This window comes from Triturus cristatus, chromosome 4_1, assembly GCF_964204655.1.
Source record: "Triturus cristatus chromosome 4_1, aTriCri1.1, whole genome shotgun sequence".
Lineage (NCBI taxonomy): Eukaryota > Metazoa > Chordata > Amphibia > Caudata > Salamandridae > Triturus > Triturus cristatus.
The window spans coordinates 484885048-484904514 of record NC_140585.1 but is presented as its reverse complement, the minus strand read 5'-3'; the positions used below and the strand labels follow the sequence as shown (position 1 = coordinate 484904514).

At 44.2% G+C, this 19467-nt stretch overlaps 1 protein-coding gene across 3 annotated transcripts in view; it reads right to left on the bottom strand.

Annotated features, from left to right (window-relative positions):
• AEBP2 (AE binding protein 2) overlaps positions 1-19467 on the bottom strand; it is a 407512-nt gene that overhangs the window by 137329 nt on the left and 250716 nt on the right. For all 3 annotated transcript variants that reach the window (XM_085652711.1, XM_085652710.1, XM_085652712.1), the window contains exons 5-6: positions 14730-14780; positions 10811-10935 (exon numbers count right to left, since the gene is read on the bottom strand). In XM_085652711.1, the coding sequence (XP_085508837.1) occupies positions 10811-10935; positions 14730-14780 (176 nt within the window). The remainder of the gene's footprint in view (positions 1-10810; positions 10936-14729; positions 14781-19467) is intronic.

The following is a 19467-nucleotide window of genomic DNA, read 5'->3' as shown; positions in this document are numbered from 1 at the left end:
GGCCTCTCAAGTGTCAAAGCAAAGTCACCATTATTATAGGGCATCTGGAGCTTATGCTACGCACTCTGAAGTTGTCTGCCAGCCCAGATCAGCCTCAGAGTCAATGAGCCTAGGTAGTGACTCAAGAAGGCTTTATTGAGTACCAGTGGGAGGTTTTTGAACAAGTACAGTAGTTTAGGAAGTACAACCATCTTCACTATTGCGGCCTGTCCCAATACTGACAGAAGCAGTTTTATCCAATTCTCTACTGATTGGGGTACAGATGTTCTACATCTACCATAGGTTTTATTGATGAGAGTGGTCAGATCATAATAGTATTGTATGCCCAGGTATCGGAAGTGGCCTGTCTGCCATTTTAGAGGATATGGAGTGGTTGGAGCCGTGGAAGTTATGGTGAACGGGACCCATAAGATTTCAATCAGTTTATAGTAAGCCAAGACCACCCACCAAAAGCAATGATTTCTTTAATCAGTGGGTCCAGGTTAAGGAAGGGCTTCTTGACTAGTAACAGAAAATAGTTGGCATACATTGAGAGGATGAGCCGACATGTGCTAACCTGTATCTCTCTGTGTTGGTGATATTCCCGCTGGATGCAGGCCAGCAGTTCTACAACCAAATGGCATTGGCATAGGAGGTGAAAACATCTTGTTTACCCTTATTCTAGCTGTTGGTTCTGTATATAGGAGAGTCACCAATTTTAATAACCCTTTACCCAAGACCATTTGTTCTATAAAGGAAAGTAGGTAAGCCCATTCTAGGGGATTGAGAGCCTTAGTCTCATCTAAGAACACAACCATCGCCTTCAGAGAGGGATCTATTAATTTCGTATGGGTGAAAATGGTTTGTAGACTGTCCGAAGTCAACCTGCCTGGTATGAATCACGACTGACCTGGTCAGACCATAGCAGGGAAAAGTGGCAAGATTATATTGGCAATGATTTTAGCTAGAATTTTGTTACCTATATTAATGAGGAAAAGGGGCGATATAAGTCACAGGGGAAAGCTGGCTTGCCTGATTCCAACAGGTCAATTACTATTGCTTCACGAAGAGATGGAGGGAGAATACCGGTATTGAATGTCTCATTATGGAGATCCAGAAGGAAAGGGACCAGTTCTACTGAGTAATCTTTGTAGATCTCTGAAGGGAGTCCATCACTCCCTGAGGTTGAGCCCTTCTTTAGGGTCTTGATCACCCCCCCTTAACTCCTGCAGTGTGATAGGGCCAAAGAGGGGCTACTGTTGAGTCGTCTCCAACCAGGTGAGGGTAGCTTTATTTATATACTCCGATATGTCTGTATATGGAGCGTCTATTTTAGACAGGTAAAGATCAGTATAGTAATCAACAAATTCTTTAAGGATGTCTTCGTGTTTGTGGGCTACTCCAGTTGTGGAGGCTTCATTATGAATCACATCAGATGATGCCGAAGGTGGTCTGAGTAGGCCAGCAAGGGTGCGGCCAGGACACTTGCCTTCTCTGTAGCCTCTACCTGCGGCATACTTGCCAAGAAATTTTGTCTCCTCGTCTGTGGCCTCACAAAATCCCAGCCTTTTTAGATTGAGTGTGTTCAAGTTGTGGTTTACCTCACATTGTCATACTAAGTTCTTAATGTCTCCTTCCAGGCCACCCAGGTTGTTACGTAGTGCTTTAAGGAGTCTGTGGCAATTAGGGATACACTCACCCCTGATCACAGCCTTGAAGGGTTCCCAGAGGGTGGCATATGTTGTCACCAAGTTATTGTTTTAAGTGAAGAAGAATGTTATGGTCTGACGAATTTCCTCTCGAAACACCTGTTCTAATAGTGTTTTAGGGCTCGGTGTCCATGATGGTTTGTTAGTCGGTATGTTAAGTGCAAGTTGTACTGGAGAGTACTCAGACAACATATGTCGTAGATAGTCAATGTGATTCAGCCAGCCCAACCGTATCCCATTTCCCCAGCCAGAAATTAAAAGGAGACGACAAGGCATGCATTTCTGAGTAATATGAATTGTCTCTAGTGGTAGGCTGTGTTTACCGGACTGTAGCTACCAAACTACTGTCCCGCATAATGTTGATGAGTTTCCTACAAGCTTGGGTGTATCAGACAGCTTCTGAAGTTGAACTACCTATTCTAGGTTCCAGAACGGTGTTTAGGTCACCTGCCCAGAGTATTGTAGACAGGCTGGATGCGGTCAGTGCCGCTGAGATATCAGTGAGGACCGGTTCATTTTAACTGGGGCGGTACATATCCACTATAGTGATGTGATCAGCGCCAAGCAGCCCCTAGACTATCAGATGACGCCTGTATGCATCACAAGACATATTTACCTGTCTGAATGGGACTCCTGTTTTGATCATGTGCGCCACCACTCTGGAATATGTGGAGAATGAAGAGAAGCAAAGCTGCTGCTTTCTGATCCAGCGAAATGTGTTTCTTATATCAGTATGACGTTTAAGGCATGTTGCTTTAAGTAGGCTCGCACTTGGCGGGCTTTATGATGTTATTAAGGCCCTTATGTTACAGGTAAGGAGATTGAGTTTATGCTTAAGCGGGTTTTTACAAGCAGAAGTTGATGTATGTGTGCAGTCTAAGTAGGCTGTGCTCACCGTCCCAGCGAGTATTTTGTTTAGTATGTGGTGCAGTAAGCATGGAAAAGCAGCCATGTGAAATCACACTAACATCCCTTGCCCTGTATCCCCATCCACAACAAGCCCCAACTTCTCAATTAATTTTCCCTTTGAACTTTGTCTGAACTGACAATGGGTAGTAATTTGCCAAGCAAGATCCCACTTGTTCGACTTTTAGTCATGGGTTAGCGGGGCATATCGAGTGCTAACAGACCTTAGATAGTAATGTTCAGGTAGAAAGTCTGCATTTCTTGCTGCGTTCAGGATGGATCAGTGCCACAGGGCAGAAGTTATTGGCCTTGTGAGACCTTCCCCACATTCAGTTCTTTCACTAATCGTAGCCTCCATCCCAATTTTGGAAAATGCCTTGGATCTCGTGGGCTTCATATCATGGAGTCACATCTGTCTCATGATGCGATGAGGTGCATTTACTAGTCTCAAACTGACAGTCAGATTCACGTTCATCAGTGTGAGACGTCGGGATGCAGCAGATTTCTTTATTTATGCATTAGCATTATCCAGTGTTGTGAAAATGCAGCGTGCATACTCCGGAGTCTAGCTGGGTATAACATGGCGTATTGAACACCAAGTTCTTGCAGCTTTTTTTTGGTTTGGAAGTATTTCCTCCTGGCTTACTGTAGAGATTGAAGCAGTAAAAAAAGGGATCACCATTCTGTTGTGTTGAACTGGCGCTTTATTTCAGGAGAGTTGAAAAATGGTATCCCTATCCTTGTAGTTAAGTATTTCAAATATGCAGATGACGTCACCTTATACGCATGCAACCCACAAGAAAATCTTGCTCTCTGACAAGCCGACATGGTACAGTTTGGGGGTTACTCAGGTATCTAAAAATATTGGTCCAAGTCGATTATCTTCCCCCTCATAGATGGCACGATAACCTTCGTAATTAAATGCCCATTGATGTGGGCCACATAACCAATAAAATACCTAGGTATGTGGCTCAGCAGGGACCTGGAGGAACTCTGAAGAGCTAACTACAGCTGTGCTGTCGAATGGCATGGGGATAGAATCAGATTTGGTTCAAATTGCCTTTGTCTATGGTGGGCCGCATGCTGTAGCAATAATCGTCCTACTTCAAAAGTTACTTTACCTCTTCCATAACATCTGCATAATACTCACTAATAAGTCTTTCAAACGATTGAGATCAAACCTGGTGTCACTAATCTGGGCAGGTAAGCAACAAAGGGCCTCCTGTGAGCTCTTAACGCTACCCCTTACATATGGTGGGGCTGGGGCTACAGATATGCAGCTTTATGCACTCAAGCTCAATTCCTACACTATTGGATCTACCAGACACCATTCCAACCTCATGTGGCAATAGAGGTAGATCTAGCGTGGCCTTTACGAACTGCACTTTATTTACCCCGCAAGCTCTCCAGGACCGAGATCGACATGACTGAGTGCGTCCGATAGGCCTAGGAGGGCTTGAAGAACCGGGCTGGAGAGCGATCTTGTATGCTCCCTCTATCCCCCTTACCATACCGCCACTGCAGGATAAAGGGGTCATAGCATGCGTCACCAAGTAGAATATCAGAACATTATCAGATCTATATCCCAATCACTTCATATCGTGATTTTTGAACAACACAGCACAAACATGCAACTTTCTTGATTCGCTGCTATAGTGCCAGTTGAGGGCCACCTGCAGAGAGCGCATTATACTTTCCCATTCCTTCCGCCGACCCTTTCAGCGTTCGAACACATGCTCACCTCTCCTTCACCACACAAACTCATCACTTGCCTATGCAATCAAATGCAACTATACCCACCCATCACATCACCTAAAGTGCTTGAAATGTGGAACGCAGACATACATCAACCCATAACCAACAAACAATGGACTCTCTGTTGCAGTCAGATGACACAGACTACATGTCATCCACTTTAAATACCTACATTGCCTTTACCGCACACCAGTGCATCTCTCCAGAATGGGGCTCATTGCTGATCCATACAGCTTGCATTGTGGCTTGCGACAGCCTACATTCTTACATCATGCATGGCAGTGTAAAAGAGTACTTTTATTTTGGGCAGAGGTATTTGAAATCATATGTGCGATCACTAACAACTCACTACCTTTTACTGTCATGGTGGGACTGCCGGGCTATGTTGAACACGTACTCACAGTCCTCCGACAACTCACGCCTATGCTACTACACGTGGCCATACACTGGTGAAGAAAACCCACCCCTACTATCAAAGCATGGTTGGCAGACATAACGTACCGCCAGAAACAATTAACCCATTATTGGGAACTCATGCTTACTCAATCCCATCCTAAAGACATCTGTGAACCGCTTGCTTCCTATTTGCGCTGTAGAAACCCAAATCCGTCTGAGATTAAACCTTCCGCTGGTGGTGGGACCCGGTGCCATGACTACTAGTTTCAGCTGCACATGATGCTCCTGGCATCCGAGAAACCCAATTTGGGGTCTGTACCGCCACTCTGAATTTTCATTCCACACTGCATGTATATGGTGGAGTTGGACATTCTACTTCAATAACTGAAATACGGCTCTCCGTCATACCTATCCTTGTAAGTTGTTTGTCGAGTCTTTCCTGTATTACATCCAGTCTGCAGTCAGGGTGTTTATTTTTTAATCTACTGTGGCTAGGCTGCACCTCATTTCTAACAGTAGTAGTCTCATATCAGAATTGTTGTGAGCTAAGAGTGGCAGCATCTCATGCTCTTCAGAGAAATCCGTAGGTCCTGTGCTCTCTGACTAGTAACAGTTAAGCTAGGGAGCACCCTACCTGGTGCTCTCAAAGGTGAGTTTCGTCTGTTTACCGTCTGATTTGCCCATGGTGCTGCCTTATAGACTGCCGGGGCCAAGTGATTGTGCATCAGGCCAAGGTTATCGGATGCTGTTACCACAAACCGTGACCTTCTCCCAGTGACTAGCTCCTTCCCTCACCTTCAGGTGGTGGATGTAGGGTTGTGTATATTTCCCTCTTTCTGGTCCACTGGGAGCATGACCACAGCAGAAGTAAAGTATGTGTTTCACTAGCACAACAGGCCTAACTTTCTCAAGAGGTGTGGTAAAATGGTGGGTCTCAATCTGAGCATGTACTCACTGCTAGGGAATGATTTCCCGGGACCGCCAGGTTCGAGTTGCTCACTATTTGTTAAGCGCCGATCAGTATTGAGCTTCCTCCTTCCCCCAGGTCTCGGCGGGCCATCCCTTCACATGGGCCACTCCAGTAGCTACAGAGTCGGCAGCCCAAAGCGCTAGCCTGAGCTTGTTGGCCGCCAGTCACAGGGCCGCTGCAGCTGTGGCCTCAAAGCAGCTGTAGTTTAACCAGTGGATACCGGTGGATAAGGGGACGGTTTCTGACGTCGGCCCATCTCTCGTTCACATGGGTTCCTCTGCAGCCATGCCTGCTCTTTGCAAATCTTCCTCCCGTCCCAGTCACAGACTGTGACCTGCGCCATCCGGCCTGCAACCGGTTTAGTGATTCTGCAGGTGTTCTTGCACCGCTTTCGGGTCCGCATTTTGAGCCATTGGGCGGTTTCTAAGGCATACATGCCAACATTTTAGAAGAGGTAAGTGGGAGGTTCTAAAAATATAATCGGGAGAATGGATTTCCCCCATTGACTTCTATTGAAGCAGAGATCATTTCAGGTGGGAGACAGTCAACATCAAGCCATGTTTGGCTTCAAAATCTGGCATTTCCTGCCTGAATCATGTCTATTGGTATGTATGCTAAGGATGAATTTGATAGATCACTATGTCGACCTTCAGAGCTATTCTGTCAGATGGCTATCTTGTTTAGCGCGCTCTAACTCCTCCTTTTTTCTAAACTTACTGCGGATGAACCTTTACTGGTTTTTATCAAAAACAAAATACAGATTTCGCTGTGAATTTTCTGCTTGCTGGTTTTCCATTCTACATAGCCATGACACTCTTTCTTTAGCCATCTACACCATGTTATAAGGCAATAATCAATGGCTCACCAAAAGCTACTTTTCTGAAACAGGCACTTACAGTAGGATGCTGGCTCTGGATATAGTGCACTAAAATGAAGTACACTGTGCAGAGTCCAGTGGGTCCCCAATTGGGTTGCAAAGGCTAAAGTAGATAATAATAACTCGCTCATTTGCGGTAGTGGGGCGAGTAGTTAGGTTTATCAGAGGGCAGTGCTAAGGTAATAAATGAAACACACACTCTAGAAAAATAACACTTTTATATATATATTTCAAACTCAAGAACTTCGTTTCAAGTTAAGTACAGCTTTCAATTTAAATCTTTACATGTAAGTAAAGCATTCAAACCGGTGCACTTTTAGGCACAAAGCATTCCTATGGGAGAAACAGTAAAAGGTGCATAAAAATAGGTACAGTCGGTTTCAGGGGTTCACCTTCTGCAATCTAATTAGTAGTGGGACAAGGTTCAAAGTACTACTAGCAGTTCTTCAGGAACTGCCCGGGTTCTACCAGAAGCAGGGTGCTGGTGAGGCTGGTATCTGGCACTACGGAGAAGGGGGTGCCACCTTAAAAGAGGCTACACAGGGGGACTTGAGGGCAAGTCTGAGGGCTCCCAAATGGGGGATCAGGTTGCAAGGGGTCTTGGAGCACGGGGCACAGCCGATTCATTAGTACCCAGGCTTGGGAACAGGGGTGTTTGGTTGGCTGGGCTGGGTGTGCATAGCTGCACCTCGCGGTCAGGGACAAACAGCTGGCAAGGTCAAGATCAAGGCAGATGGGCCACTCTCGAAGTGGGTCTCAGTGATGTGGACGTCCCTCGAGGGCTGCTTGGTCCTGGTGCAGTGAGAGTCTGGACTCTGCTTGTTGGTGCCAGTGGACTGCTGAGGAGTAGCTTCTCTACTCCAAGGAAGACATTTGGTGTTTCTCGAAGTGCTGGCAGGCTACCCAAGGCTTTGGCAGTTCATCAGCTCGGTTCATCAGGGTTTCTCACAAAAAGTCCAAAGTTCTGCTGCCATTCTTGCCAGGCAGTGACTCCTCATCTTCCTTCTGTTGATCTGTCGAATCTGAGTTTTTGGGTTCAGGGGTGCCACCTAAGCACCTAATTTAGGGGCGTTTACGGGGAGTGACGGGTAATAGTCAATATGCTACCTACCCAATTAATTTATCTGCCTGTATTACTGCCAAAAAGTGGGTCATGACACAGGGGTGAGCACCTCCTCTATATGGAGAGGCCCCAGGTCGCATATCAAAGGCGGCAGGGCCTACAAAGCTACCCACTCTGGAATGCCCATCCTGCTTGGACGAGGTGTAAACACCTCCACCCAGAGCAGGCTTTGTTCCTGGCCTCCGAGAGCTAAGTCTCTCACCTATCTATGTTGGCTGGCTGGTCGAGACCATTCAGTCAACACACTAGTAGTCGGTATGTTTTCAGGGGGCACCTCTAATGTGCTCGCACACTGCATCCATTACTAAATCCAGCACTGGCATCAGTGTGGTTTTATTAAAACAACGTGCTTGGTACCAAACACTTCGACGTACAGAAAATTCATCACGTAGCTGGGGAAATCCTAATTACCTTAGGGCTGTAAGGTCTGCTGTAGGGGTGACTTACCTATACCACATGCAGTGTTTTGCTGGCATGGCCCACAGAGGGGTGTGCCATTTCAAATCTTTGGTTCTCTCTGCACAAAGTAACGCAGGCTGCAATGGCAGTTTACATGAGCTTGGTGAGGGGTCCCCTAGGGTGGCACAAATTGTGCTGCAGCCCTTAGGGACCCTCTTTAGTTCCAAGGCCCCAGGTACCAAGGGTACCACTTACTAGGGACTTACAAGGATCCTAAAGGGTTGCCTATTATGGAACAATTGTACAATTTTGGGAAAGAACACTGGTGCCGGGGACCTGGTTAGCAGGAACCCAGCACATTTTCAGTCAAAGTTGCACCAGATACCATGCAAAAAGTGGGCGAGTATTGCAACAAAAACCCAGTTTTCTACACTTACCAATCCTCAGGAGGGTGAAATATGTTTAAATCTGGCAACAAGACAATGCAAGCAGCTGGCCCCCACTGATGAATTTCCAGTGATAAGTTAGGGAAAAAAGTTGCAGGACCATTTGGATCAGCTTGACACTAGCATATTTTAAAATCACAAATGGGTCCCCATAAAGGTACAGAGGTAGGACTTCTTTATATTACAGAATATACTCAAAATATCCTTTGCACCAACAACTTTGCGGTGTTGCGCGACCAATCACCAACATTTGGTAATATGGATCATCATACATTACTAGAACTTCAACATTACAAGTACTTATTTGGCTTGGTTAGGATATTTTGGAGGGTGGAGAATCACTTTAGGACGGTTTTCTGGCTCCTCTACAAGCCTCTTAACTAACATACGCTGAGGCATACCAATTAAGCTATTTATGTATAAACAATCAGCCACTGTTAACCTTCAATAAAAAGAAGAATCTCAGTTTTCAGTCTTTGCGGACAACACCCAAATTGCAGTCAATGCTGCATGGCCCCCTTAATCAATAAAGCAGTTTCGGAAGGTGTCCTTCAGATATCAATCCTGGGCATGCCACAGCTGGGTACATTTGAAATATAAACTTAAAACAGCTAGGAAGGATTCCTTACTTTTTCAGGTCAAACCATCACGCGAACATACAAAATTACTTTTAGGAAAATACATTCTCGGTGAAAACAGAATTTCAAATAAATAAGTGAATGTTCATGTTATTTAAGAGAATTTACTTTATCTCACCTATAAACGGTACAATAAGGCAGATGATGGTAGGTTCGGCAACCGTAACTATGCCAACAGCCTTTATCAGGTGATAACATAACACAATTTTATAAAGTCCAGGGAGTTTAAAATTTTTTGGAGTAAGGCTTAGAATATGCATCGATAAACAGGAACATGCCACAAATGACAGATGCAGGTTGCAGTGGTTAAAAGTCAAGGACCCATCAGTTTGAAATGGTTTTTATCCCACAAAGCAATTCACAGTAAAGATGCCCAAGCTCCTGCAAATGGCTTCAATCCAATTTTGGAGTTCGAAGCACTCACCCTAAACTGTGGAATAAGCATCCTTTTTCACTAAGGATTTACCCTCAATGTAGCCATGAGACCATGCCTTAAACAATGCTGTTTTTCAAGTAAACCTGTTCACTACACTTTAAGACACGCAGAAGGGAACTGTGTACATATCCTTACTTACCAGTCCGCAGTTTCCGAAAACCACTTCACTACTCTGCATTAAATATCAACGTTCCTTTACCTGCTGAGTGATCCGCTTTATGAACAATATTTAAAGGATTTACAGACATCTGATCAATTACTCAGTCATTATCTTTGTTTTAGATCATCTAAGCCAAAACAATTGATTTTGAATAGCATGATTTTCACTTTTCCAAACCTAGCCATTAATCACTGAGTTAAGTTAAATTGGAAGAGAGCTGCCAGGCTCCCACATTAGGCTTGCTAAAGTTGCAGGGCAATCAATCACCTGGAAGTGAATAAACTGATGTCCTTATCAAACCACAAACGACTGGCAAGGAGATATTGTCTAATGGCTAAACTGCTGGCAAAGGAAGCTGGGGATCTGGGTCTTAACCCCATTCTAGTGTTGGTGTGAAAGTTGTAGAAAACTCACTTAATATCCCTGTGCATAATAGTGCAGTGTAAAAACATGTGATTGTCTTAATAACCAGAATATAGTACAACTATGCAAATTCCCACTGAATTCACCAATCTTGTATTGTCATTTATTGGACCCTATTAATGTATAGCATGTTGCTACCCCAATCTGCGTTTGTGCTATACAAATAGCACTACTTACAACTTTAAATTCCTGTAATGTCCAATGGTGGGTTCCAGCTGCTTCTTATGGTAGGTTTACATGAAGATTTTAAAGTTTGACCATCTAAAGTCCAATATTTGGAAAATACGATGAGTCTAAAATCTGTCAAAGACGATCAACATCATTGACTTGATCGAGACTTTTTATACTATGCTCATTCACAAATGGTTATGTAGAAGGCTAAGACATTATTTTAAAGCTATTGCCAGTAACATTAAGGAGAGAAATAACCGTGGGGAGGCTGGAAAAAGGGCTACCAGAGATCCTAACTTGTGCAAGGGCCAGAGTCTACCAACACGCGGGCATAACACATCTAAAACACTGTTGTTGTGTCACATAAAAAATTGTTTAAAAGCAAATAAAGAAGTCTTTCAGTTGTAATGAACATTACTTACGGTACTATGAAAGACAACACTGTGTCCATTTCCTACACTTTCAATTTGAGCAGACAGGTTAAAGCAGATGGCACGATGTCGAATAGCGTCCAGCGTTTGTGCATCAAAAAAATCATGGGGTCTTGCTGGAATCAAAAGGTTAAGGAAACAATTGTCAAAACTATAAAACGTGAAGTGGCTACAGCCATGTTATAAAGCTGTTTCAATGAATACACTTTTAAAACCTACATCATACAGTTCCAATTAGTACAATTGTAATAACCCCACCATGCAGCACTTTACTACTTTAACCAAAATTAATGTTCTTTAAATAAATTGGTAATTTACCAGTAACACTTATTTTAAAGCTTAATGCTCATTGTAGATTAAGGACTTAGTAGATTCCTGGCATACAGACATTCGATTTGAAATAGTTCATGAGGGTCTGACGCACAGTCAGAAGGAAGGTCTTAAATTCCATGCTGTGCGACACCACGTACACCACCAGGATGCTTCAGATTAGACAGAGTTGTTTGTATTATCAGTTTGCTGCATAAAACCAGCTCATGTCTCAAAGCTGAAATGGAGGTTGCGTTGGTTATACATATGTAATTGGCGAGTACAATTCTCTTAAAGAATTACGAATTCCTCAGGCATCTAATTTACTCTTACGCAGTGCTAAAGTAATTTGTGCCGTTTAACATCCCCTATGAATTTTGGGGTTAAAAACGAGATGGTACGTGAAAATAAGGAGTCAAACTCTTCAGATGGTAAACACTGGATTAAGCAAAGGAGAAGAAAAAGTTTTACTGTCTGTTCTCATAAGTAGAGAAGCGTGTAGATAAGAATATTTCAGTTGGAAAATCCTTTGTGTAGATTGTAAGCAGTGAACCCAAACCAAACCCCCTGCAGTGTACGGCCTTTGGCAGTTCGCTGCAGGGGGTCGGCCTACCTGCCCCCTAATCTGAACTGACACCAACACTAACCTCCTAACTTTTTATTTTATTATTGACCTGGTTCCGTAGGATTCCAGTGGACTCACAGGGCCCCCGCCCCAAAAAAAGGAAAAAAATAAATAAATATATATATATATATATATATATATATATATATATATATATATATATATATATATATATATATATATATATATATATATATATATATATATAATTTGTAATTTTTCTTTTACCCCTATGAGTTCCCTCTGGGACCAGCATTCAAGGTACAAGGGTTCAGGGTACCCCTTTCTTGCCCCCTTAGCTCCTTTTTCTCATTTTTAGGACATGGGGGCTGAGTTCTGTAATGGTAGCCAAAACATTTCTCTTCATGTTGCGGCCAGGCAGTCTGAACTCTCATGAGAGCATTCAGCCCCCACAGGAGCAAGGCACCTAATGGGAATAAAGCCCCCTCCCCCCCAAGACAATCAGAATGCTCTATTATTGAAGTTGTATGCCGGCGAGATTCCACCAAACCCAACCGTCTGGATATACTTATATTTTGACCCTTAATTTGTCAAAAGCTAGTGAACCGATTTACATCAAAGCACAGAAAGCATGCTTTCTATGTAAAGCTTTCAGCCAAATTTGGTGTAATTCCGTTCACCCAATTGTACTGTAGCGCTGTTTGATAATCCATAGGGAAATTGCATTTTAAGGGCCATTTTTTTCTCGGTCCCTGTTTGAAAAACTTTCAAGGAAACAGCTGCGGTGGATGATATTTGTTTGGGAAAGTTTTGTTAAGATTCCCCATACTTATTAGCAAACCAAAAAAAATCAATTTCCTATGGTCACTAGGTTCCAACAATAAAGTGGCAATGTGTAATGCATACAAACATACGGAGGCTGTATAAGGGTAGAGGTGGATGACTATCTCAAGAGACAATGCAGATGCCACAAAGACAGGCACAAGACAGATGCACACCAGAGTAATTGATTTATGAGGGAAAACTCACTGACAGCGTAGATCATAGAATTGACACACAAGAGTGCACTTCATTAAAGGCAGCTCATGTAAATTTCTACAGAACCTCCAGTGCAGACAGGGACTCATCTGGCACTTGCAGTTGAAAGGCAGAATAGATCATACACACCCATATATATGTATACACCCATATATATATATACACACATATATATATATACACACATATATATATATACACACATATATATACATACACACACACACACACACACACACACACACACACACACACACACACACACACACACACACACACACACACACACACACACACACACACACACACACACACACACACACACACACACACACACACACACACACACACACACACACACACACACACACACACATATATATTCACTGAAAAAAACCCAAAAGTTATAGTTAGGTTTATATTTCACTTGTACAAAACTAGTAAAATTCCAGCAGTTATAGTTACCTGAGCTAACTATAATTTATGCCCCCGCACTGCTTATGACCTCACATATTACATCACTCTTGACATAGTCAATGACATCACTGATTACATCACTGATGACATCATCCAGTGAGAGTTTGCTAAAAGTTTATGAGTGAAACATATATACCAATGTACTCCAAAAGTTAAAATAGTATAATTTCTGTACTACTAGTGAGTGATGCTCTTTCGTGCATATAATAATGTATTGGCTGTGTGCATCTGTGTGTGAGTGGCTGTCGGAGTGGTTGCATGGATGTATAAGAAGGTGTGTAAGTAGCTGTGTTGGTGAGTGAGTGGCTGTGGGATTTACTGTATTGGTGAATGATTGGGTGTAGGGATGGCTGTATGGGTTGGTGAGTGGGTATGTAAGTGACTATGGGTGAGTGAGTGGGTGTCGAAATGGCTGCATGGGTGGGTGAATGGCTGTTCGAGTGGCTGTTTGGCTAAGTAAGTTGGTGTGCGAGTGTCTATTGTAGAGTAAGCATCTGTATGGGTGACTAAGTGGCTGTGTTGAAAGGCTGCATGGGTGAGTGAGTGGCTGTATGGGTGAGTGACTGGTAGTAGGAGTAGCTTTATGGTTGAGTGAGCAGATGTGGGAGTGCCTATATGTATGTATGTATGTATGTATGTATGTGTGAGTGAGTGAGTGAGTGGGTGGGTGGGTGTGTGGCTCTATAGATGAGTGACTGGTTGTGTGATTACTTGTATGGGGACCACACAGCGGGATTGATGAGATCTTCAAAGCCCATGCCCCTTTCTCCACTACTCTGCCAAAGCACCTCCAGGTGCACTGCTGGCTGGGGGATGAGGTCCCCTTGGCTCCAGTGGATCCTTGAGGACAACATACCCTCCTTTTGCCTTCAGTAAGTTCCTTAATTCTGGGCACCCAATATCTATATTTGTCTCATCACTAGAGAGCTATCCCTAAACCTGAATGATACAGACTGATTAAGGAAGGCAGTTCTATCATCAATTCAATTAGATCGAGATGGCCCCTTTGTGCGAACAGTATCTTTATATTCTGTAGAAGAACTGCAGCATATGGCGGCCTTAGGAAGAATGGTTTATCCCTCCCATGAACCTCTGATGACAGGGAGAACACAGAAGAAGAATTTGGCTTCAATATGCATGCGTGGAGTAAGACCTTGTGAGGAACAGCCTAAACAGAGGGTAACCTATCTTTAGACTGGTTGCTAGAAGAGCAAGGGACTGGGCTTGGGAGTGGAGAGGTTGAATCGCTTTAATGTCTTTGCCTTCCCAAGCATTGGTGCTTATTATTTTGCTTCAACTTTTGAATGCGGCAATGAGATCTGAATGTGGTAATGGAAATTAACACTTGAATAAAGACAACACTGGTGTATAGTCTTATTGACTGCATTCAAACAAGGACTAACATCAAAATGAGCTTATTCTCATTGCTCGACTGATCTGTTATTTAAAAAACAAAAAGGCATATTTTGCTCTGTAGGCTGTTAGAAAAATGTGATCTACCTTTGAGTTGTATTGTAGCAGCAGAATATGGAGATGTTCCCAGAGCTGCGGCTGAAATCAATGAGAACATGAAGAGCTTAATATATTGATTCTGAAAGTGTTATACTGAAGCAAGTTTTTCACTGAGACTTTTAAAAGTTCTTATTATGTTGTAGAGAATGTTAAACATGGTAACTTGATCAGTACATCATACAATCATAACAATAATCTAGAGCCAAGTTTAAAGAGAGAAAAAATATTCACCAAATATTCGCTACATATATATTCTTTGCCACCAGGTCCTCCATATAGACAGAGTTATTGAAAACTGTTTTCCAATAAATACCAATTACTCTATCCTTATCCAAACCTGGTAAATTATTTTTAGAACTCCAGATCTTATCTGGTTATAAGAAAATAAATATACAAAGGTCAAAACTATTTACAGATCTGTAAACGTTCAAATGAGAGGGAAAAAACTCATTACAGCTAGGTTATACTCCATTAAGTTAAAAAACATAGGCATGTAATCTATTATGATGGTAGACTTCCACATATCGTCCAAAACCTATTGTGCATTTTATTTTTTGAGTAGTCCTTCAATGCTATGAGAAAGTGCCCTCTTTCTTGCATGGTATGCCCCCACTATTTGCTGAACTGCTGATGTTCTTTGACTGAGCGTGCCCTGGGCTCCCGCTAATCAGGTACCCAGGGTCTATGTTCCTTCCCTAAAATTGCATTGAAGCCTAAACCCAATTGGCATCTCTGGCCACATGTCAGCCCCTGGTAAATGGTACCACAGGTACCCAGGGCACTGTGACCAGAGAAGGCCTCTAAGGGTGGCAGCAATTATTGTGCCACCCGTAGAGGTCCTGTACCCTGACACACACACACTGCCTTTGCAGGCTGCGTGTCTTAGTGTAGAACAAAGTGGAGAATCGACATGGCACACATCTGTGTGCCATGCCCACAAACCACTGCACTGGCATAGATCAGTCACCCCTCTGGCAGGGTGCACTATACCAGTGGTGAGGGTACATGGGCATGAGCCCTGTACCCCTATAGTGCCAAAGTCCATTCTTGGGCATTGTAAGTGCAGTGCTGCCATTAAGAGTATATGGTGCTGGGAGTTTGTCATTACAAACTCCACATCACCATAATGGCTACACTAAAGACTGAGAAGTTTGATATCAAACTTCTCAGCACATTAAACTCACACTGATGCAAGTGTGGGATTTAATGTAAAATGCACAACAGAGGGCATCTTAGAGATGCCCCCAGAAACTCTACCAACTTCTAGTGACCTGACTGAGTGGCTGCTTAGGCTGTCACCAATATAAGTTTTTCTGGACCACTGAGTCGAAAGTCTGCTGCTCTTGGGGGCCTGAAACAATGCACATCCTGGGACGAGGTGCCAAGCCTCCTCCCTAGGATGGGCAGGGTTCACGAAGGGGAAGCTTCAAAGGCATGCCGCCTTTGTGAGCCTCCCCAGACCATTTGCTGCTTTCAGCAACTGGTCCCCACTGGTTCTACCCTCCCACTTTAGGCGGGAGAGCCGGCGGGAAAAACAAGTGAGGGAAAGAGGTGTGCCCACCTCTGCCAACTCCACCCCTCAGGTGGGGGAGGCGAGGTGAAGCACAACTCTGAGTCCCCTCCATCTTGAGGATGGGGGGACCCAACCAACCAGGGACAGGCTCCTGCCCCCCCCCACGGGGGATGGCACGATAGGGGGTGTACCCACCCCAGGGAAGGGACCCATTGGCCCTGCCCTTTACCTACCTGTAACACCCCTAAATCTAGTATTTAGGGGGCACCCTGAACCTTGCTTCCTCAGATCCAGCCTGACAACAAGAAGAAAAGATGAAGAAGGACCGAACAGCCGTGCAGCCAGCTAACAAGAGGAAGACGCCCACTGACTTGGCCCCAGCCCTACCGGCCTGTCTCCCCTCGAACCTGCTCCTGCGAAATCCCGGTGTGTCCTGCAGCCAGCAACCTCGGAAACCCCGGAGCATTTGCCTGCCTTCACTTCCAAAGACTGCTTTTCCTGTGAACACCGGATTTGTTCAACTGCAACCTCTGGCATCAGCCAGAGACCATGAATCACAGCCACTCTGCACCCGCCGAACCCGGCCCGAGTGGAAAAACACCAGGAGGAGGCCACCCCAGCGATCCTAACCTGAGATTTGGCGACCCCTGACCTGTCTCAAGCCTGCAGCAGACGCCTGCAGTCTAAATCCAGAAGGCCCCTCTAACCACGACCAGGAGCTGGTAAGACGATCCGACCCCAAAAGGCACCCCGGCACCAGACGCCCCACGGCCTTGTGTGCCCAAACTGACTGTGTCTAACCAACCCTTAACTTCCCAACTTACATCTCCATGTGGTGGTCGCACCCAGAAGTCCTCTCTCTCCCTGCCTGTAGTGCTTTTGCAAACTGGAGGCTCTCTACAGAAAACAACAGGGCGCCTGACGTCAAACAGCACTCTGCACCTAGCCGCCGCTGAGGGTGCACCTTTTGTGCTACTTTGTTTCCCCATTTGCCCTGACCTTAACCCGGGGAGCTTGGCTCCCACAACCCAGTGGCCTGCTTGCCAGCAGTCACCAACCGGAGGCCCCCTATACCCCATTGGATAACATTGGGCCTCAACACTCTGCACCCGGCCGCCCTAGTGCCGCTGGGGGTGCAACGACAGCGCATCACTGACCCTGGGGGACCCCTGAGTCTAACCCCAGAACCTTAACTCCCACAGTCGATTACTTACCTTTCAACCGATAATCTACTTTTCCTCCTTAGGATAACATTGACTGGTTTTCCTGAAACAGTTTTCAAGTGTGAAATTTTGAAATCTAAAAATATTCTTTAAAAATCGCACAAATAACCGAAACACATTAACTTACCTGTTTATAGGAAATGTCCCAGTGCTGAATCCAGGTATCCAGCACTGAGTGAGAAAAGTAACAGACAAAGTAACTTACCTGTAATTTACTGAAAAAGCCTATTCATTTCAATGCACTGTTTTTCTTCCAAAAAAAGACTAAGTGTGGAGTTTTGAAATCTAAAGATATTCTTTAAAAATCATGCGAATAACCAAAACGTATTTACTTACCTGTTTACAGGAAATGTCCCAGAGCTGAATCTAGGTATCCAGCACTGAGTTAGAAAAGTAACGTAAAAAGTTTCTAACCTGTAATTTACTGAAAAAGACTATTCATTCCAATGTACTGTATTTGCTAAGTGTTGCAACCTGCTGCATCCCCTGTAAATCAAACAAAGTACACATTCTATTGCATTTTCAAACTGTTCTATATTCAGCAACTTATTAATGAAAAGGATTTTATGCTTACCTGTGCCAGGCTTGCTTGGTTCTAAAATTAAACAGTATATTTTTTATACAAAAACAATTGGCCTAGAGTTCAGTTCTTGAGTGTGTGAATTCATTTGCTGACTGAGTGTGTACATCAAATGCCTAACACTAACCTCTGATACTGCCTTACTGCTCGACCACTCTACCACAAATAGAGAGTAAGGTTCTATCTACCTTTAACCTCTGACTACCTCTGGGGTCACCTGAACTCTATACACACTATACCTCATTTTGGTGGAGTCAGTTTCCTACAAATGCCCCTTTTCTTTGAGAGATTCTCAAAATGGTTGCATGCAGACCAGAACTATTGCATTTAATTAAGAACAAGGGGCTCTTTTGAATAATTGATCTAAGGGATCTTCTAAACAGAATTAAACCTGCACAGAAAAGGAATAAACAACTGTCCTTTAATGAAAACTTGGAGATTGTGTCCAAACTCAATTACCTATTATGGTGTAGGTCTGTAATAATTATCTTTACTCATAACCAAGACATGCATCCACCAAATAACAGATTGTATGAAGCTCATAGAACCTGTTGCTCAGGACAGGGGGGAGACAACATGGCGGAACGCTGAGCAGATTGCTCTGCATAAGAGAGGAGCCCAGCCAATATGTTAACTTAGCCTGCTTAAAAAGTGAGGATCCCATGGATCCTGTGCTGTTGGACTTTTGTTACTGGCCTTCCGTCTGCCGTACCGCACGTAGGGGTGAACAGTAAACGCAGTTTCCCCCAGTGGAGTTTGCGGATTTTGGCACTCGGAGTGCAAAGTTCAGGAAAAAAAACTCTGCCATTCGCCAGCGGAATGGAGTTTGCCCAGCACGCGCAGCGCCGCTCACTCCTACGTTATGCACAGTCCTGATTTTTTCAATTTGCTTCTAAGGTTTTCTCTTGTGGTTGTTAGAGAGACAGCTTGGGAAATGTGACATCGCATACCGTACTTACTATCCGTAGATGACCCGATTTCCACCATGGAGGCAAATACATACATGTACGCAACAACCTGCCATACCAACGTCCACCCGCTGCATAAATATTTTTGTCCTGTCTCCTTCTGTAGCGGGTGAGGAAAGGCTTTGCTTTCCATTAGTTTTCACTCACCCTCAGCCTCCTGTTTGACCGCAGATGGCACAAGCTACATGGCTCACCAAAGGTCGGTGTTGTGTACCAGCTGGGGCTCGGTGTGTGCAAGAGCGGTCAGAGCCCTCAGCACCCGAGGCGGAGGGATGAAAGAACTTGATCACAACAAAACAAGGCATGGCATGCTTCACAAACCAGCCTAGGAGATGGAACCTCAGTGTCATGATTGTAGGTCTAGTTGTTGGCCGCATGTAGCCCGGGGACAGCTACCCTGGAACAGATCCACATACTTTGTATCACCCTCTGGCCAGGCAGG